The 19,157-nt window shown below is 37.6% G+C and overlaps 1 protein-coding gene across 1 annotated transcript in view; it reads left to right on the forward strand.

Moving 5' to 3' along the window:
* Window positions 1-499: 499 nt before the first annotated feature.
* LOC133559100 (fibulin-7) overlaps window positions 500-19,157 on the forward strand; it is a 53,441-nt gene continuing 34,783 nt past the window's right edge. Inside the window, exons 1-4 of the mRNA XM_061910484.1 lie at window positions 500-806; window positions 1,425-1,587; window positions 7,382-7,558; window positions 18,581-18,706. Of these exons, the coding sequence (XP_061766468.1) occupies window positions 738-806; window positions 1,425-1,587; window positions 7,382-7,558; window positions 18,581-18,706 (535 nt within the window). The 5' untranslated portion in view covers window positions 500-737. The remainder of the gene's footprint in view (window positions 807-1,424; window positions 1,588-7,381; window positions 7,559-18,580; window positions 18,707-19,157) is intronic.

Genomic DNA, 19,157 nt, shown 5'->3' on the forward strand with positions numbered 1-19,157 from the left:
AATTCATGTATGTCATCCGTATCTGCGTTTAAAAAAAACGACGCTTCGTTTCACATGTCTCCAAAATGTAATTCGTGAAAACATGTAAATATCCGTCTCTTTTTTCCCCCGAGAAAACTTACATTTCTTTATTTAAATTACTTGAAGTGCGTGAAATAGTCACGCAACCGACATATGTAATGCGTGACCGTCGTACTCTCTTCTTCCCAATTTTGACCACAAGATGTCACTTTGAACCTGCAAACGAAAACGGAACCACGCTGGGTTTAAAATTCCACATAATCCGCTCATGTACAAACAAATAACAACTATAATGTTTTATGTATTCTTCATTATGAATAACAATGCTATTCAGATGATAATATTACCCTGTTAATTGTTTCAGGCGACAATCCACGAAATGTAATTATATTTCCAAAATAATAGTTGCAGTTGCAGGAATAAGTCATTTCTGCAACGTTTATTCACTTAATTCATCGTCTGCGGTCATTTCCACGTCGTGTAAATGTCAGAAATTCTACATTGGTGGGAGGGATCCCTGCAGCAGGAGGCGGCGTGCACAGCTCAGAGAGAGCATGAACTTTCCTGCAGCACCAATCCATCTTCATAGACACCTGATGAGCATCCCCTAGAAACTTTTCAAGACCCCCCTGGAGGAAACCAGTCATAGTTTTGTATTACCTTGGTGTGTTCGGTGCCACAAGAGGAACACTTTTGGTTACTGGACTTGTGAAAAGATGTATTTTTGGTGCAGGTGTTTGATTTTGCTGTGTTTGTCAGCTACTCGTGGCCATGCTGCAGTTCAGGTAAGAATATGTCTAGGTAAGTTTAACTAACTTGTGTGGGATATGATTATTTTTCTATGTGGGAAATCATTTTTGTTGGTGCAGAATGAAAATAAAAATAATTTTGCTGTAGCATCTGGAGTTCTGCTAGAGGCATTTCCCCTCAGTCTTGGACATGAAAGCATTATAGCGACCGCATGGGTCAAAACTATGTGCATGGTGATTTTTAATGTCTTGGAACTAGTTGTTGTTGTACCAAGCCCCCCTCTGACCCCCACCTCCTTCAAATATGAGTACAGGAATTCAAGGTATGCCGTCTGAGAAATTGCTCCAATGACCATGTGATTAATAAACCTTGCAGGAAGGATTAGATGCATTGTTGTACTGCAGCTGGACTCTTGAATTACATGCTGGCAATTTTCATTTTGGTCGTTTTGTAAACTCTCCTGCTGCCATGCAAATTCTTCAATATTTTGGCCTTATGTCCTTGCAGACATCTGCCAGACAGATTTTGTCTTTCTTGCACATCAAAAGTAAACAGGGACAGCCTGGGTATCTGGATGACATCTTTGCAACCATAAGTGCACATCAACGAGATGTTTTTAGTGTCAAACCGACTGATCTTTACTTGTTCCGCAGACCTGCATGGATAAGCACCAGGTGGTTGGGGTGCTACGACAGATGGACAAGTTTCTGAAAGGCCAAGAAATTCGGTTCACAGAAGGCCTCCGGATAATGAAGTCAAAACTGGCAACGCTGCAAAATTCAGTCTCCAAACTGCCTCAAGCAGACCAGTCAGCTGGTAAGAGACCGATGTCTATATGCATGTTTTCTCTTGTCCTATTTATGCAGACTTTAAAGATAATAATGGTCAATGTTGATTGAGGCTGTCAGAAAAATATTTAACAATGTTTATTAGTTTGCAACACTATCATACTAACAGTCATCCAGCCATCCATTTTCTACCGCTTATTCTCTTTGGGGTCGCGGGGGGCGCTGGTGCCTATCTCAGCTACAATCGGGCTAAATTAAATATGATTGAAATTATAGAAGAACGGCAATAACTCAACATACGAGCCTAATGGTTCTGTGACAGAACTCTTGTATCTCAAATCAAGGTCTCCCACTGAAATGAATTGAAACCAATGCCTTTCAATAAGTAAAACAAACTTATAGAGAATTAATATTGTATAAAAACAATTAAATAACATGTACTAATAACAATTACAGTAGTTTCATGAAATAATGTAATAATAGTGTACAGTATTTACCTTGGAAAGTGGACTTCTACAGTATGTAGTTCCAGCTATTTATCTGTCAAACACACCATCAGCAGCTTTCTCATATTTTTATGGATAAATGTCCACCTTTTAGATATTTTCTTAACATTTGTGGCTGGCGTTAGACCAGTCCTTTTCAAATAGTGAGGTGGGCCCCCCCACAGGCGGACATGTTGCGATGTCAGTGGGGCGCATGTGACCACGAGAACATGCTTTATCATTATCATGCAGAATCATACTTGAAACCCCACTTTGAAAATCTATGTACTGTAAAACATGCTCATTGTAGCCATTAACCTTGAGTACCTCCTTTTGATTTGAAGAAAATCAGCACACATTGCTTTATTCGTTTTTGGTAAAAGTGTTTTATAAATCGTGCTCCTTAATTATGTTGCTGATCACTTTGAATGTATTATTATTTATTGATTTTATTTTTTATTTTATTTCTCAGTATGAAATAACTATTCCGCCCCCCAAAAAATTCTAATTTAAACTAGAGATTTTTTTAATTTCAGGCAAATTGATGCACTTTAAACTGGTCATGTCATGTTTTTTCCCAACATTTAAAACACCTGCTTGTGGTCTACATAACATGTAATTGTGGTTCTTTGGTGAAAAATGTACAAAGATTTGGTTTTACAAACCTATATTTTCAAGCCACTTTTTTCTCGCTTTCAAAACATCTCGTTTTGAGAGGCTGAGTTGTTAGATGCAAATGAACCTCTCGTCACCATGCCATCTCACGCTGAGTAAGCATTTGCCTGTTGGATTTTTTTAGTTAGTTGTTTAGCATTCTTGCTTTTATTGCTCACTATGGAAATTGTTGACCACCATAAGCTATCTGTTTTGACTGACTTTCACCACAACACAACATCCCAGACGTTATAGCGAGATAAGCGGCTCACCGTAATTTGTTGTCGGCACTCCTGAAGGAGGCAACGTTGGAGGACAAAAGTGAGGAAAGAAGCTCGGGTGACGTACAGGTCTGGAACTATAGGCTGACTAAGGTTAAACTTCTACCGAGTCTAACTTTTTTGTGCTACATCCTGGACGTACTGTTTACATGTGTATTGACAATAAAAGGCTTTTCTACTCTATATAACTAAATAATTCCGCTGCACGGCTGCTTCAAGTTGTAAACAACATAGACTCAAGAATATAAGGTACGCTACGAGTTGCATCGTGAACATAACAGATTATGTAACTTACTCATTCATTGCCAAACAAAGTAAACACTGATCCAATTAGTAAGGTTTTTAGAAAAATCTTTATTTTGCCAGGGTGCGATGATGCTATTGTCTTACAATAGAAGGCTAAGATAGCTACACAACAAATGAAGCTAAGTTGCTAACGTACCATTCACACATTTCTAACCTACTCTTATTACTTACCGTTTCGTTGTCTCGTCCATTGCCATAACTAGTTGGCACCGAGCTGACCATTAAAAGTAGATTTTCCAGAAAATCCATCTTTTTGTGAAGGTTTGTGGGTGAAGCAGGACTCTTCTTTGCACAGACTTGAAGCGACTTCTTTATAGTTAAAGGCACATTGTCATGAAACAAAAAGTTAGCGAGGCACTTTTTGCTTCTTCAGATGAGACTTAAGGGTTTGAATGTGTTGGGTAATACGACCAATAACAGCATTTTTTTTCTTTGAATCATATTTTGGGCAGTTTGTTGTCTAAACTACAGATGCAGATGCATAAAGTAAGAAGGACGTACAGTTTGGGTACTATAATTTTTTTTTTTACATGTTTTGTCCATCCTTTCAGGCAAATAATATTGTTGATGCAGATGCCCATATCAACTTTAATATATGTTTGATAAAATTTAATTATATGCATGAGTGTATTTATGCGTATGTGCTTGGGGACAGTATGTACAGTATATATGTATGTTTGTACAGTGAATATACGTGTGGATATATGTATGTGTGTTTGTGTATACACCTGTGTATGTGTCTATGGATGCATGAATGTACGTATGTATGTATGAATATATTGTACCTCTGTATGATTGTATGTACATATGTGCAAGTTTGTAATATATTTATCTCCCAGTTTGTGCGGGAGCCAAAGTACAACCTTCACCACCCACAGAGCCCAACTTTGCTTGGGTAGTTTTATACCACATATGGATAATCCGCTGACGATGTTCCCAATTGGTGACAACACCAATTGTGTACATTCCAAACGGACCATTTGGAGGAAGAAGATAGAAAGGCAAGATTGTTTTATAAATACAAAACCCAAAACCAGTGAAGTTGGCACGTTGTGTAAATCGTAAAAAAAGGCAAAACAATGATTTGCAAATCCTTTTCAACTTATATTCAATTGAATACACTGCAAAGACAAGATACTTAACGTTCGAACTGGTTATTGTTATTTTTTGCAAATATTAGCTCATTTGGAATTGGATGCCAGCAACATGTTTAAAAAAAGCTCGCACAAGTGGCAAAACGACTGACAAAGTTGAGGAATGCTCATCAAACACTTATTTGGAACATCCTACGGGTGAACAGGCTAATTGGGGAACAGGTGGGTGCCAGGATTAGGTATAAAAGCAGCTTCCATGAAATGCTCAGTCATTCACAAACAAGGATGGAGCGAGGGTCACCACTTTGTGGATAAATGCGTGAGTTTAAGAACAACATTTCTCAACAGGCTATTGCATGGGATTAAGGGATTTCATCAATATCATCAAAAGGTTCAGAGAATCTGGAGAAATCACTGCACGTAAGCGGCAAGGCCTAAAACCAACATTGAATGTCCGTGAGCTTCGATCCCTTAGGCTGTACTGCATCAAAAACCAACATCAGTGTGTAAAGGATATCACCACATGGGCTAAGGAACACTTTAGAAAATTACTGTCAGTAATTAGAGTCGGTCGCTGCATCTGTGAGTGCAAGTTAAAACTTTACTATGCAAAGTCAAAGACATTTATCAACAACACCCAGAAACGGCGCCGGTTTTGCTGGGCCCAGGGTCATCTAAGATGGACTGATGAAAAGTGTTCTGTGGCCTGACGAATCCACATTTCAAATTGTTTTAGGAAACTGTGGACGTTGTGTCCTCCGGTTCAAAGAGGAAAAGAACCATCCAGACAAAGTTCAAAAGCCTGCATCTGTGATTGTATGGGGGTGTATTAGCATCCGTGAAGGCAACATTAATGCTGAAAGGTACATACAGGTTCTGGAGCAACATATGTTGTCATCCAAGCAACGTCTTTTTCATGGACGCCCCTGCTTATTTCAGCAAGACAATGCCAAGCCACATTCTGCACATGTTACAACAGCGTGGCTTCGTAGTAAAAGACTGCAGGTACTAAACTGGCCTGCCTGCAGTCCAGACCTGTCTCTCAATTGAAAATGTGTGGCGCATTATGGAGCTTAAAATACTACAACGGAGACCCCGGACTGTTGAACAACTTAAGCTGTACATCAAGCAAGAATGAGATATAATTCCACCTGAAAAGCTTCAACAATTGGTCTCCTGAGTTCCTAAACATCTACTGAGTGTTGTTAAAGGGAAAGGCCATGTAACACAGTGGTAAAAATGCCCCAGTGCCAACTTTTTTGCAACGTGTTGCTGCCATTAAATTGTAAGTTAATGTTTTAAAAAAAAGTTTCTCATTTCGAACATTAAATATCTTGTGTATTCAATTGAATATAAGTTGAAAATGATTTGCAAATCATGGTATTCTGTTTTTGTTTACAATTTAACCAACGGGCCAACTTCACTGGTTTTGTATGTCAGCAATGCTTCCACGCTTTAATTTCAAATTTTCGGGAATTATACAAATCCCGAATGCACACCAGCCGGTACTAATAGGCAAGAAATGTTGGTTTTGTTTTATAGGGCACATTTAAATAGTTTTTTTTATGGACTAAAAAAATCAATGTTAAAGTAATTGTTTTGTTGTTGTAAGTTTTCTTTAATGTTAATAAGGATACAATGTTGTACAGATGTGTACTACTAACAATTTAATAGACAAATCATATTATTTATAGTCACAGCAGAGAATGAGGGGTGAAGAATGTTTTCTTTCTACTGGAGGAAAGGTGTGGGAGGGGGGTAACAGGAAATATTTCAGAAGCACATTGGACCCAATCTGCTTCAATATGGTGTAGACTAGCAGTGATACAGTCAAATTGCGTCATGCGATCAGGTTTTTAATGATTTCTATCTTTAATTCAATGACTATCATTCTCTTCTTTTCAGCAATGTCTTTCACACCCACTTTCTTCCTTTTCATGCTTGGAAAACGAAGTAATTTCAATCTTTAGCTCTGTTATCATTAGCTCATAAATCAAACATTACTGAATTATAATATGCCCTGAAAATATATACAGTATATACAGCAACGGATGCTGAGTGGTGGCTGAGTCATGCTGAGTGGTGGCTGAGTCATGCTTAGCAATGAGCTGGCAACTCTTCGGTCTTTAGATAGCGCTCTCTACGCTCAATCAGGGTAGCGGCATTACAATGCATATGCTGTAGCTGTGGTCCATGTTGTATTTAAATAAGTTTGCCTCCATACAGGTTGAGGTTCAGTTTGGTGTTATAACACCGTAAGCAAAAAAAAACAAGACATCCTAGATAGTTAAGTCTCTTTTTAAATAGGGAGTTTTTCTCATGCGTGACAGGAGACGTCTTCTACTGTAGCAATTTTTTTCATGCAAAATACCCAAGAAGTTGCATTGTAATTGGCCTGCTGTTTGATTGATTGATTGATACTTTTATTAGTAGATTGCACAGTACAGTACATATTCCGTACAATTGACCACTAAATGGTAACACCCGAATAAGTTTTTCAACTTGTTTAAGTCGGGGTCCACGTTAATCAATTCATGTGTCAGTGAAAGGCCAATCTTAAAAAAGGCAAATAGGTCAAATAATATTTTGTCATGGTTCAGTCCTTCCAACTTTCATCATGAAAACGTCTTTCCCTTGTTGGTCAGCACACGTTTTTCTCATGTGGCGTGATTGTGACATGAAGCAGTTCATCTGGAAAACATTGAACAGCACAATTGGTCTCAAGGCACAGAAGAAACTTTGAGTCATTATTGAACGCTTTCTCACATTCTTCATAGGTAGAGGAAGCATAAAAATGTAATAATAGTCCAAATGGAAGTCCATTTATAATGTTATGTATTGTCAAAAGTGTGTATTATTCATGCATTCTATCTTCCAGATCAAGGCTTGCGGTTAAATGATGTCTGCCCAGTGACACGTGTACCACGTATCCCCAGGCGAAGAAGGCCAGAGGATGTTACTGTTCTCCACATGTGATAAGCCTTCTTCTCTATACCCCATAGCCCCCACCACCTGCCCCCAGCTGGAAGAACCGGATCACGGAATCAAGTTCGGCTCCAAGCATCTGGTCGGACACGAGGTGCACTTCACTTGCTCGCAGGGCTACCACCTGGTGGGCTCAGCCACACGTGTCTGCCAGGACAACGGAACGTGGAGTGGAGCTGGCGTCTTTTGTAAAGGTAATGATGACTGACCTGCACGCAACCTGCAAACATAACACGTTGGGTCATGTGAGGTCCCACTTCCATTTGATTCTGTTAAGTTCAGTTACATTTCTCCTGTCCAAAAGCAGAACCTAGTAACTCACTTCTAGAGATACCCTTGAGATACTAGGTTTTTCTGTTGTATCCACGCGGTTATGTGGTAGTTGCTAGGTCCTGCCATGCGCGTAACAGCTTACTTACAGGATAAATTACAATATCGCATACACTAATGTAAAGCATATCACCTAGTAACTCCAAAATTATTATCAGCTCAGTTTTGACCAAAATTGAGTCACTGGGTTTTACCTTTGGACGGGAGATATCTTCCCCAGTACATCCATCCATTTCCTACCGCTTATTCCCTTTGGGGTCGCGGGGGGCGTTGGTGCCTATCTCAGCTACAATCTGGCGGAAGGCGGTGTACACCCTGGACAAGTCGCCACCTCATCCCCAGTACATTTAATTTCTAATTAGATTTCAAATTAAAATTAAAAATCACTTAAATTTAATATCAATTTCCAATTAAATTATACAACAATTTAAAGGTGATATGCCCTTTTTTGTAGACATGATGTATGTTTTTGTAATTTTTTTTTAATGCATTCTAAATATTAAATAAATGCGATCGAAAGTCCACTTATGATTGAGCCTATCCATGGGAGCCGCACCATTCCACCTACAAAGCCCTTTAAAAAACATCCAAACACTTACATTAAGGTTTTATATATATGATTTAAATATATGTGTAACGTGGTACCGGGCACATTTGATATTTACGTATTTTGATCATTGTAAGCAAATGCGGCACATTAATTAAAAAAAAACACATGACAACATTTACATTTTTTTTAATTGCTGATTATTGGTCACTGCAGACTTTGAGAGCTAACAAACAAAAAAAAACATCACGTACTGTACAACATCTGCTGTCATTAGGATCCTGACTGCTGGGATGTTTGTATATTCCCATTTAGATGAAAAAAGTCTCAGAAGCCTCACTAAGAAACAGGGTGAGGAGGCCTCTTTTCAAATGGCTGTCAAAGTGTACCAACTTGTCGGAATACCTTCTCAGAAGTCTAATATCCAGGTGAGATGTATGATTTATGATCAAGAATAGACTTAGAGGGCGCAAGGAAGTGAGCAAGTAGCAGGCCACTCGATGACGTAAACACGGGCACACGTGGCAGTGATCACGACGCCGCTATAAATAGTTTGTCTGCGTTAGCGCTTATATTAACAATATCACTGATACTTGGTTAATATTCAAGTCAGCAAATGTAAATGAAGTATTCTTGGCGGTTTTTGGATGGTTATTTATTGGGTTTTATTGGCAAAATAGAGGAGCTCCCATTGACTCTGCTGTAAGCAGACTTTTATTTATGTTTTTTGAATATTTAGAATGCATTCAAAAAAAATCCATACGTTGTCATGTCTTTCACAATGATTGTGAACGATAGGCAAAATTCCCCAAAAAAGTGCAGTTCCCTTTTACGTTTTAGTGATGTAAAATTTAAGACTGATCAATTCCCCCACATTGCAATTGATTTTCATTCTTTCCAATTTGGAATTCAATTCTATTAACATTTAATTTCCAATTCAAATGAAGTTTACAGGACATTCCATTTAATTTCCAGTTCATGCTTAATTCAAATTTAAATTTCAGTCAAGTCTCCAGCGAACTTAATACATATATGTTTTGGCTTTGCTCATCTCCGTGCAATCATTGGACTGAAATTTTTAATAAATTAAATTGAAATATATATATATATATATATATATAAATATATATATATATATATATATATATATATATATATATATATTTCAATTTAATTTATTAAAAATTTAATAAATGAATTAAATTGAAATATATATATATATATATATATATATATATATATATATATATTTCAATTTAATTTATTAAAAATTTCAGTCCAATAATGTTCTAAAAAAAAAAAAAGTATATATATATATATATATATATATATATATATATATATATATATATATATATATATATATATATATATATATATATATATACTTTTTTTTTTTTTTTAGAACATTGTTATATTGGATTTTGGACATATGCAGTCCAGAAATATAATTAAGCACATGTCAAATGGTATTTGGTTCTTTTAACCCCAAGCAAGTAACCCACAAGAATTATATATAAAAAAATAAAAAATAAAAAACATGCAGCAGTCAAATAAGTACAGGCAAATATTGACATGAAGCCACAGACAACTGCACTCCCGAATGTCCCCAGTATGGCGCAGTAACACACAAAAGCAGACAAAAGACTCATCAATGATCTAAATACCAAATACAAAGTAAGTTGTTTGGTTTTGTTTCATCACTCCTGTTTTTGTGTTCATGGTTGTCATGGTTGCTGATTATTGTCACCTGCCTCTGATCAGTGGTCGAGACGCTCAACTGCTCCCGGTCACATATCAGAGAGCTATTTATTCCTGCCTCTTGCCACACTCTGCCTGTCAGTTTTGTTTGCTACATGCAACAGTTACGCTGGTTATCCTTATTTCTTACTTCTCCTTTTTTTGCTAGTCTTTGGTTAAGCCTTTACCATTGCTTCTCGTGCCATCGGCACCATTCTGTATTATGGCTCGATTATTAGAATAAATACATTTTCTTGCCTGCACACTGCTTCCAAACGCCCATTTGCATCCTGTGGAAACTATTTCCAATTCAAATGAATTGAATTCGTTTTTTAAGTCAAATTTCATAGGTTTACAATTTCAAAGTAATTTGAAATTCCATTCCTAGTTCAAATGTTATGTATAGTTTGTTTTCCATTTGTACTTCAAATTCCATGTCCAATTTAACTTAGTTTAATTTCAAATTCAAAATGTAGTTAGTTTTTGTACAGTAGGGCAGTGTTATCAACAGCCAGATCTGGCCTGCAAATGACACCAGGACGGCGAACTGAGTCCTGTTTAAAACTTGGGAAAGACAAACATTTTTGCAGCAAACTAAATATAATAAAAACACTAAAGTGCTCCTGTTGCACAGAGAAACTTGGGCCAGTGTAAACACATTGACAAATCCTTGCATTGACCTTTTAACCTCCTAAACGCCAGCGTCCACTGCAGTGGCATAACAGTAATATCTTTTGTCTGAAATGGTAACTCAGACAGAAGAAATAGGTCAAAAACAAATGCTCAATCCTAGAGTATACCACTGTAACATTATTACACACAATTTGAACAGTAACACTGTGTTTAAATATTTGATTAAGTGATTGTTTGGCGTACCCCCAGATGAAGCCTGGGTTCTATTAGTGGTACATGTACCACAGTTTCAGAATAACTGGCATATTGTATATATAATATATACTTTTATTTGTCGTTTTTATAACATTATTACGCACAAATTGAACAGTAACACTGTGTTGAAAAATTTGATTAAGTGATTGTTTGGCGTACCCCCAGATGAAGCCCGGGTTCTATTAGTGGTACATGTACCACAGTTTCAGAATAACTGGCATATTGTATATATAATTTATACTTTTATTTGTCGTTTTTATAACATTATTAAGCACAATTTGAACGGTAACACTGTGTTTAAATATATGATTAAGTGATTCTTTGGTGTACCCCCAGATGTACCACAGTTTCAGAATAACTGACATATTGTTTATATAATTTATAGTTTTTTTTGTTGTTTTCAACATGATCTTGTTTTATTGTAACTTTTATTGTCAAGATTTCACTTATTGTTGTGTAGTGTATTGAGATTTTATTATGGTTTAAGCACATGTTTACATAAACCTGGCATTATGTCCCTGTTTGTGAAGAACATTAGACTGTATACAGTAAGCCTAGGGGGTAATTTAACTGGCTGTACCTTAATTGGTATAAATTGATAAGCTACTGTACACAAATAGAACTGGACTGAAAAATGTATATAATAATTCAAACTGAATCAAATTAAGCTCTATAACTTCCTGTGTGGAGTTTGCATGTTCTCCCCGTGACTGCGTGGTTTCCTTCCGGGTACTCCGGCTTCCTCCCACCTCCAAAAACATGCACTTGGGGATAGGTTGATTGGCATCACTAATTAGTCCCTAGTGTGCGAATGTGAGTGGGAATGTTGTCTGTCTATCTGTGTTGGCCCTGTGATGAGAAGCCGCCCGAATGCAGCTGAGATAGGCTCCAGCACCCCCCGCGACCCCGAGAGGGACAAGCGGTAGAAAATGGATGCATGGAGGGATGTACAGATAGATGAAGAAAGACACATTTGAAATATTGATTTACACACAGATGAAGAAAGACATTTGAAATACTGATAGAAAATGTTGTTAAAAAGTGGTATTCAGTGTCTAAGTACAGTAAAAACAACACACGTGTACTTCATTCCACTGTGAAGTGCCTTGCCTGACAGCTTTTTGAGCAGCAGCATGTTGGGTGACTGTAAGCCCCCAAAAGCACCCTCCTCTTACTCTCCCTCACTCGCTGGTGTGTTTTGCATGGAGCACTGTCCCACCGGACAATATTTCGACCTGAAATTATACTCAAACTAAGTTCTGATAGCACCGAAGTACCGTATTTTTCGAAGTATAAGTCGCTCCGGAGTATAAGTCGCACCTGCCGAAAATGCATAATAAAGAAGGAAAAAAAACATATATACGTCGCACTGGAGTATAAGTCACATTTTTTGGGGAAATTTATTTGATAAAATCTAACACCAAGAATAGACATTTTGAAAGGCAATTTAAAATAAATAAAGAATAGTGAACAACAGACTGAATAAGTGTACGTTAAATGACGCATAAATAACCAACTGAGAACATGCCTGGTATGTTAACGTAACATATTATGGTAAGAGTCATTCAAATAACTATAACATATAGAACATGCTATACGTTTACCAAACAATCTGTCACTCCTAATTGCTAATTCCCATGAAATCTTATACATCTAGTCTCTTACGTGAATGAGCTAAATAATATTATTTGATATTTTACGGTACTGTGTTAATAATTTCACACATAAGTCGCTCCTGAGTATAAGTCGCACCCCCGGCCAAACTATGAAAAAAACTGCGACTTATAGTCCGAAAAATACGGTATGCTCAGCAGGCTATTGAATGCACCATCGGCCTGCAGCAGGAGCACTTTTCTTGCATGAAAATTCCAAGGGGTGCGCTTATTTGTTTATTGACACTCACGCTTAAGAGCAACCTGTGAAGGTATGACTCTGCAACAGTGTTATCGCTGTTCCTGTTTTTTTCTGCCCCAGCATGTGCGGTCTAATTTTAGCCATGCTTAAAAAGTAATATTGATGGAGTGTGGAAAAAGAAATCTACTGCTTGAATAAGTTTAAAAATATCCATCAGAGTGAAGTGGGCTTTATAATGTTTTGGACATGTGAGGGCTTCCACAGAAGCCAAACAAAATAATAAAGAGCTTGGTTGTCATTCACTATACTGTGGAGAATTGAAGATTTGCCGAATTTGTACGTCTGGTAATGATAATAAATGTCTTCTCCCTTTTTCTTCTTAACTTTCTTATTCGTTTTTCACCTTAATTAATATAAATATAAAATATAATATAAAATAAAACTTCCTGAGACAACATACAAAATTACTTGGGGGGGGTCCCCAATCGGATATTGATATCTGTCCAATATCAGCAACAATACAAGTATCAGATAATATCTGCTTGTATCTAAAATCTCTCATTTTAGCGCTACGATACAAGCAGTCCTGCAGTATGTTTACTTACGCAAAACTGGACAGCCAGTAAACATTTACATAGCCGGCACAAGACATTAATACAACGTTGCTTGTACATATATTGTCTTTTAAAACTGACTTTGAAACAACGTTGCAAAATAGTTGTATTTGTAAATTGAGATAACGTTGATGTCCAACGTTGGATCCACGTTGTCGGTTGGGAAATGACCAAATTTCAATGGTCACATCAACATCACAACCTGACATTGAATAAAGGTCTTCAAGAAGATTGTTGTTTCAACCTTGTATTAGTGTTATAGAACATTGTTTGGGAAATGACCAAAATTCACTGGTCAAATCAACGTCAGAACCCAGCATTGATTAAACGTTGTCAAAAAGCATTTTGTTTCAATGTTATGTTTCAGTTGCTCAATGTCAGGACCTCATTCAATAAGTGTGCAACCTTGTTTTAATGTCTAGTACCTGCAGTGTAAGGCCTTGTTCCCACTGCTAATCAATTCTTATTTTTTTTGTTCATATGCGATATGTTCAATCGCCAAAATAGACGGTTATAAAATAAATACTTGACGAAGGACAAAAATACAGGTGAAAATAATGTTTTAGGAACTCACGTGAAAGCTCCACCACTTATGTCTCCAACTGCTCACCCACAGACACCCTCTTCAAGCAGACATCGAAGCAAATTATCTCAAAATGCGAGAGCCAAAATACCTGTCTTCTTCCTTAATCTTCTACGCGCAATAATTTGGTTCAGAAAATGTTGACTTTCATTGCACAAAATTCTTAAAATTGCTACAAATTGCCATCAAATTACTGAGGCCGTCTAGAGCTAAAGCCATTTTGATTTTCACCATGACGTCATGTTTGCCAGTGGGTTAGATTGCATTCACATAGAAATTGCATTGTATTTGTAATGTCAACAGCCGCTAAAAAGATCCGATTTGACAAAAAAAAATCTAAATATGACCCCCAACCCTGCAGTGTGAACGAAGCCTAAATATCCTCCAATAAGCACACAAGTGTTTGTCTTTTCTTGTATTTCAGCTAAGTTAAATGTACAAAAGGTAAACACATTAGGAGCCAGCAGCTACACAACAGATAAGCACACAAGCTAGACATAAATGATATGTTTCATAATTGTACAATGTTGCAGTCTAAAAGTATATTGCAGGCAGTATAAAAAAAATGAAAAATGTATAGCTGAGTATTACTTACAGATACAGCGTACAGAACCATATTAGAAAGTATCCAGTAACAAACCTGTCCCCTACATGCAACTTTACTAGCATAATTGGTCAACTTAATGAATCATTGTGACCACTAAACATCACCAACAACCAATTACAACTCCACTTTAATTTAAAGACAGCTAAAATATCATGCCCTGGTGACTGTTTTGGACTTATGTTGGCTTTGTCTCTGTGTTTTTTTTTGTTCCTGTCCTTTGCACTTATTTTGGAATATTCACCTCCATGTGCCATGCACAGGCGGCCACACCTGCTTGCTGATTAGCAACTGGGGCACACCTGTAACCGGTTGCCGATAAGCGTCCTATTTGGGGAGACGGCGCCGGTTGGTTTTCATTTGCTCTGCCTGTCTTATTCCTAATGCCATGCCTAATATTCAATGCAAAAGATGTCATGTGTCTTGAGCCCTTTTTAGTTGGACTTGCCTTTTTTTGTTTCCTTTTTACCACTCCTAGCCGTGTTTCCCCACTCCCTCGTGAATGTGTTTTGTTTTGATATCATATTACTTCACTCACCAACTGCCTGTTGTCGGCTGCATCTTTGGATCACATTGAGGAAGTTGCTTCCACGCTGCAACTCTTGACAAAAAGTCAATTCTAGACGGTTCATAATAAAAAAGTTTTTTTTTTTCATACCGACCATTGTCCAATGTTTGACTAATTTCACTTGATCAATCGAGCCTGTTCTAACATTCCACACTAAAAAATTATAACATATGTGCCGATGTCGTATCGCACCATCTGTATCGGCCACTATTCAAGGCTCCAATATCGGTATCGTATAGGAAGAGAACAATTTGTATGAGTAACTTAAGCAATCTGACTGGAAGCCTATTTAGTGATGTAAGGAATTAAATCAATGTATTATTTTTATTAATATATGTAGAAAAAGTATAACTACCAGCTCTCAAATCTTGAACACTGCGATGAGGTGGCGACTTGTCCAGGGTGTACCCCGCCTACCGCCTGAATGCAGTTGAGATAGGCTCCAGCGACCCCAAAAGGGACAAGCAGTAGAAAACTGATGTATGGAAATCTTGAACAAGTTGCACATTTGTAAAAAAATATTATAACATCTATTTCTTTGTTCTTTATTTTTGTTTTATCCAATTGAACTGAATATCAATGATTGAACAGCATTTTTCTATAGGTTATCTGTGCAGATTAGCGCTATGTAGTTGTCTGTGTGTGTGTTTCTATGTGTGTTATCACATTTTCTCTAACCTGCTTTCTACTCGCTAGCGTCCTGCAGAGTCAATATTTCCATCTCCAACTTTCACTTCTTTCGGAATTACAGACATTGCATCACACCATATGCTCACTATTTTTCATTCACATGCTTCCAAATTCTTCCTTTTTTTTTTTTTTTTACATCCATCCAAAATTTGTGCCAAAAAACTTTCAAAACTGATTACTAGATCATTTGAGGACATAGGAACTGGGCAGACACATGCTGTGGAAAGAACATGAAAATAATTTCAAACAATTACTGAAAAACCCCCAAAATATTCCATTCCACACAAATTATTCTGAATGGTTTTGCCAATCGTACAGTAGACCCTTAGACGTAAGATTACGTTCCCATATGGCATGTTTTCCCTTAGTGGATCCGCTCTATTCACAATTCACACTTAGGGTCTGCAGATTCAGAATTCAGACTGCTAGCCAACAAGCCAAAGGTTAAGCAAGCAACTTGTTGTCCAGCTTGACTCTCAAGGTGTTATGCATCCCAATATTCCTTCAAAACCGCTCTAAAACAACACCTCCAGGCAACATCAACCCTTTACTAATACCCTCCTCCATTCACATCCCATCTCCCCGGATTGTAAATAACCTAATGTAAATAATCAAATGTACTTCTAATGTATTTACTTGTTCTTATGCCATCTGAACTCACTATGTTCTCTGCTCGCTGTACATATCCTACCGAGTAAGACCTACACTGTTTCAATGTCTATTTCTCTGCTGATGCAATTGTTGATGACTGAAGTACTGATATCAACCAAAGCTCCTCATCCCACCCCCTGGATTGTAAATAATGTAAATAATTCAATGTATATACTATGATGATTAACCTGTGTGATAACTGTATTATGCTGATAGTATATATTTGTACCATAAATTGATTAACGTGTACCCCGACTTAAACAAGTTGAAAAACTTATTCGGGTGTTACCATTTAGTGGTGAATTGTACGGAATATGTACTGAACTGTGCAATCTACTAACAAAAGTATCAACCAATCAATCAAAACGACTACATTATTTCGTAACTACCACATTTTTCATACACAAGGTACACCGGATTATAGGGCGCATTAAAAAAAATCATATTATGACTTTTTTTTCTACATTTAAAACACCTCCTTCTGGTCTACATAACATGCAATGATAGTTCTTTGGTTAAAATGTTGTATAGATTATGTTTTACAAGCCACTTTCTAACCGTCTCTTCAGTATGCGCTGTTTTGTGGGCGGTCTTATTTACCTAGTTCCACTTCGACACCGTCTTTTCTGTCATCTTGAATTAGTTTTTAGCGCTTCCATTGCGAGACCACTGATAGATATAAGTTGGAACTGTATGCTACTTTATATCAGATAGATATAAGTTGGAACTGTATGCTACTTTATATCAGAAATGGCAACAGTAGAGAATGAATTCCCCCAATAAGAAGAGGATAGAGGAAAAAAAGAAGCATATTAACTACGGCACAGACTACGATGGTGGACTCGTGCACATTTATTTAGATACTAAATACATATCAGCAGGTACCTACAAGTAAGAAAAGTTGGATATGCATAATATGGCGAAATAAAACGTCAGATAGTACGTCTCCTGATAGCTGCCATTTTGGGATCTTTATACACACATCATTATAATACCCGTATGTTGAAGCACAGTACGTCTGACTATGGTAGCTATAATGATCCGACATATATCAATCAATCAATCAATGTTTACTTATATAGCCCTAAATCACTAGTGTCTCAAAGGGCTGCACAAACCACTACGACATCCTCGGTAGGCCCACATAAGGGCAAGGAAAACTCACACCCAGTGGGACATCGGTGACAATAATGACCCAGTGGGATGTCGGTGACAATTATGACTATGAGAACCTATGAGAGGAGGAAAGCAATGGATGTCGAGCGGGTCTAACATGATACTGTGAAAGTTCAATCCATAATGGATCCAACACAGTCACGAGAGTCCAGTCCAAAGCGGATCCAACACAGCAGCGAGAGTCCCGTTCACAGCGGAGCCAGCAGGAAACCATCCCAAGCGGAGGCGAATCAGCAGCGCAGAGATGTCCCCAGCCGATACACAGGCAAGCAGTACATGGCCACCGGATCGGACCGGACCCCCTCCACAAGGGACAGTGGGACATAGAAGAAAAAGAAAAGAAACGGCAGATCAACTGGTCTAAAAAGGGAGTCTATTTAAAGGCTAGAGTATACAAATGAGTTTTAAGGTGAGACTTAAATGCTTCTACTGAAGTGGCATCTCGAACTGTTACTGGGAGGGCATTCCAGAGTACTGGAGCCCGAACGGAAAACGCTCTATAGCCCGCAGACTTTTTTTGGGCTTTAGGAATCCATCAAGCTGCGCAGCTTTGTCCCTTACCAAAGTCGTGTTAAAACATTTTGACGGATTTTTGAGCACTATGTGTAATGTTCTATATTCTGAATGAAATATCAAAGCTTTGAGCTTGCTTGCTTACAGGCACTTGCTAGGGTCATTTATTGAACAGGCGTCAACCTCCTGTCTACACCTATCGCGTATGTATGATTGCCATCTACTGGTCACACATATCACATCTAAAAATGCTTTGAGGTCAGGAAGCTTAACCAATATTATTACATACATTAGACGCACTGTCGATTTCATCCGATAATGTAAGGATTTTAAATGCGCCATATAATCCAAATATACGGTAAGTATGATTTCTTTGAAATGCATAGTATAACAAGACTGACTCATGATTTAGTGTCCAAAAGGCAAAATAATAAGTTTCCTGTGTCCCGTGTCCTCAGACATCAGCGAGTGTGCAAGTAACCCCTGCCAAAATGGAGGCACATGTGTGGATGGCGTCAGTCAATACAAATGCACCTGCTCCCAGAACTGGAGTGGCTCCCACTGCCAGCACCGAACTCAAACAGGTGACATCCACTAAATCGTTGATTCTCAAACTGTGGTATGCTGGCTTCATCTCAAATAACTTGATTAAAAAACGCATTATTACTGTTCAAACTGTGTGTCATGATACAGTGCCAAAAAATATAGAATTCAGTTTTGAAATAAAACATCTGCCTTGTTTTTAATGAATACATAGTCCTAATAAGCTACTGTATTTTAATGTTGGTCATTATGGTGGAACTTGGAGAGACACGTTTTTTTCTGATATTGTAATTGGTGAAAGAAGTTTTAGAACCACTGCACTAAGTAATGCAGGCAATGCTGGGCAGTAACACGCTACATGAAGCTAAGCTACGTAGCTTAACTACATTTTCAGTAGCTTGGCGGTAGTTTAGCTACTTTTTTAACGAGTAGCTTTTCCTGCAGCTTAACTACAAAGAGAGAAAAAAATACGCCCAAAAAATACGTAGAAAA

This window comes from Nerophis ophidion, linkage group LG09, assembly GCF_033978795.1.
Source record: "Nerophis ophidion isolate RoL-2023_Sa linkage group LG09, RoL_Noph_v1.0, whole genome shotgun sequence".
NCBI classification, from domain to species: domain Eukaryota; kingdom Metazoa; phylum Chordata; class Actinopteri; order Syngnathiformes; family Syngnathidae; genus Nerophis; species Nerophis ophidion.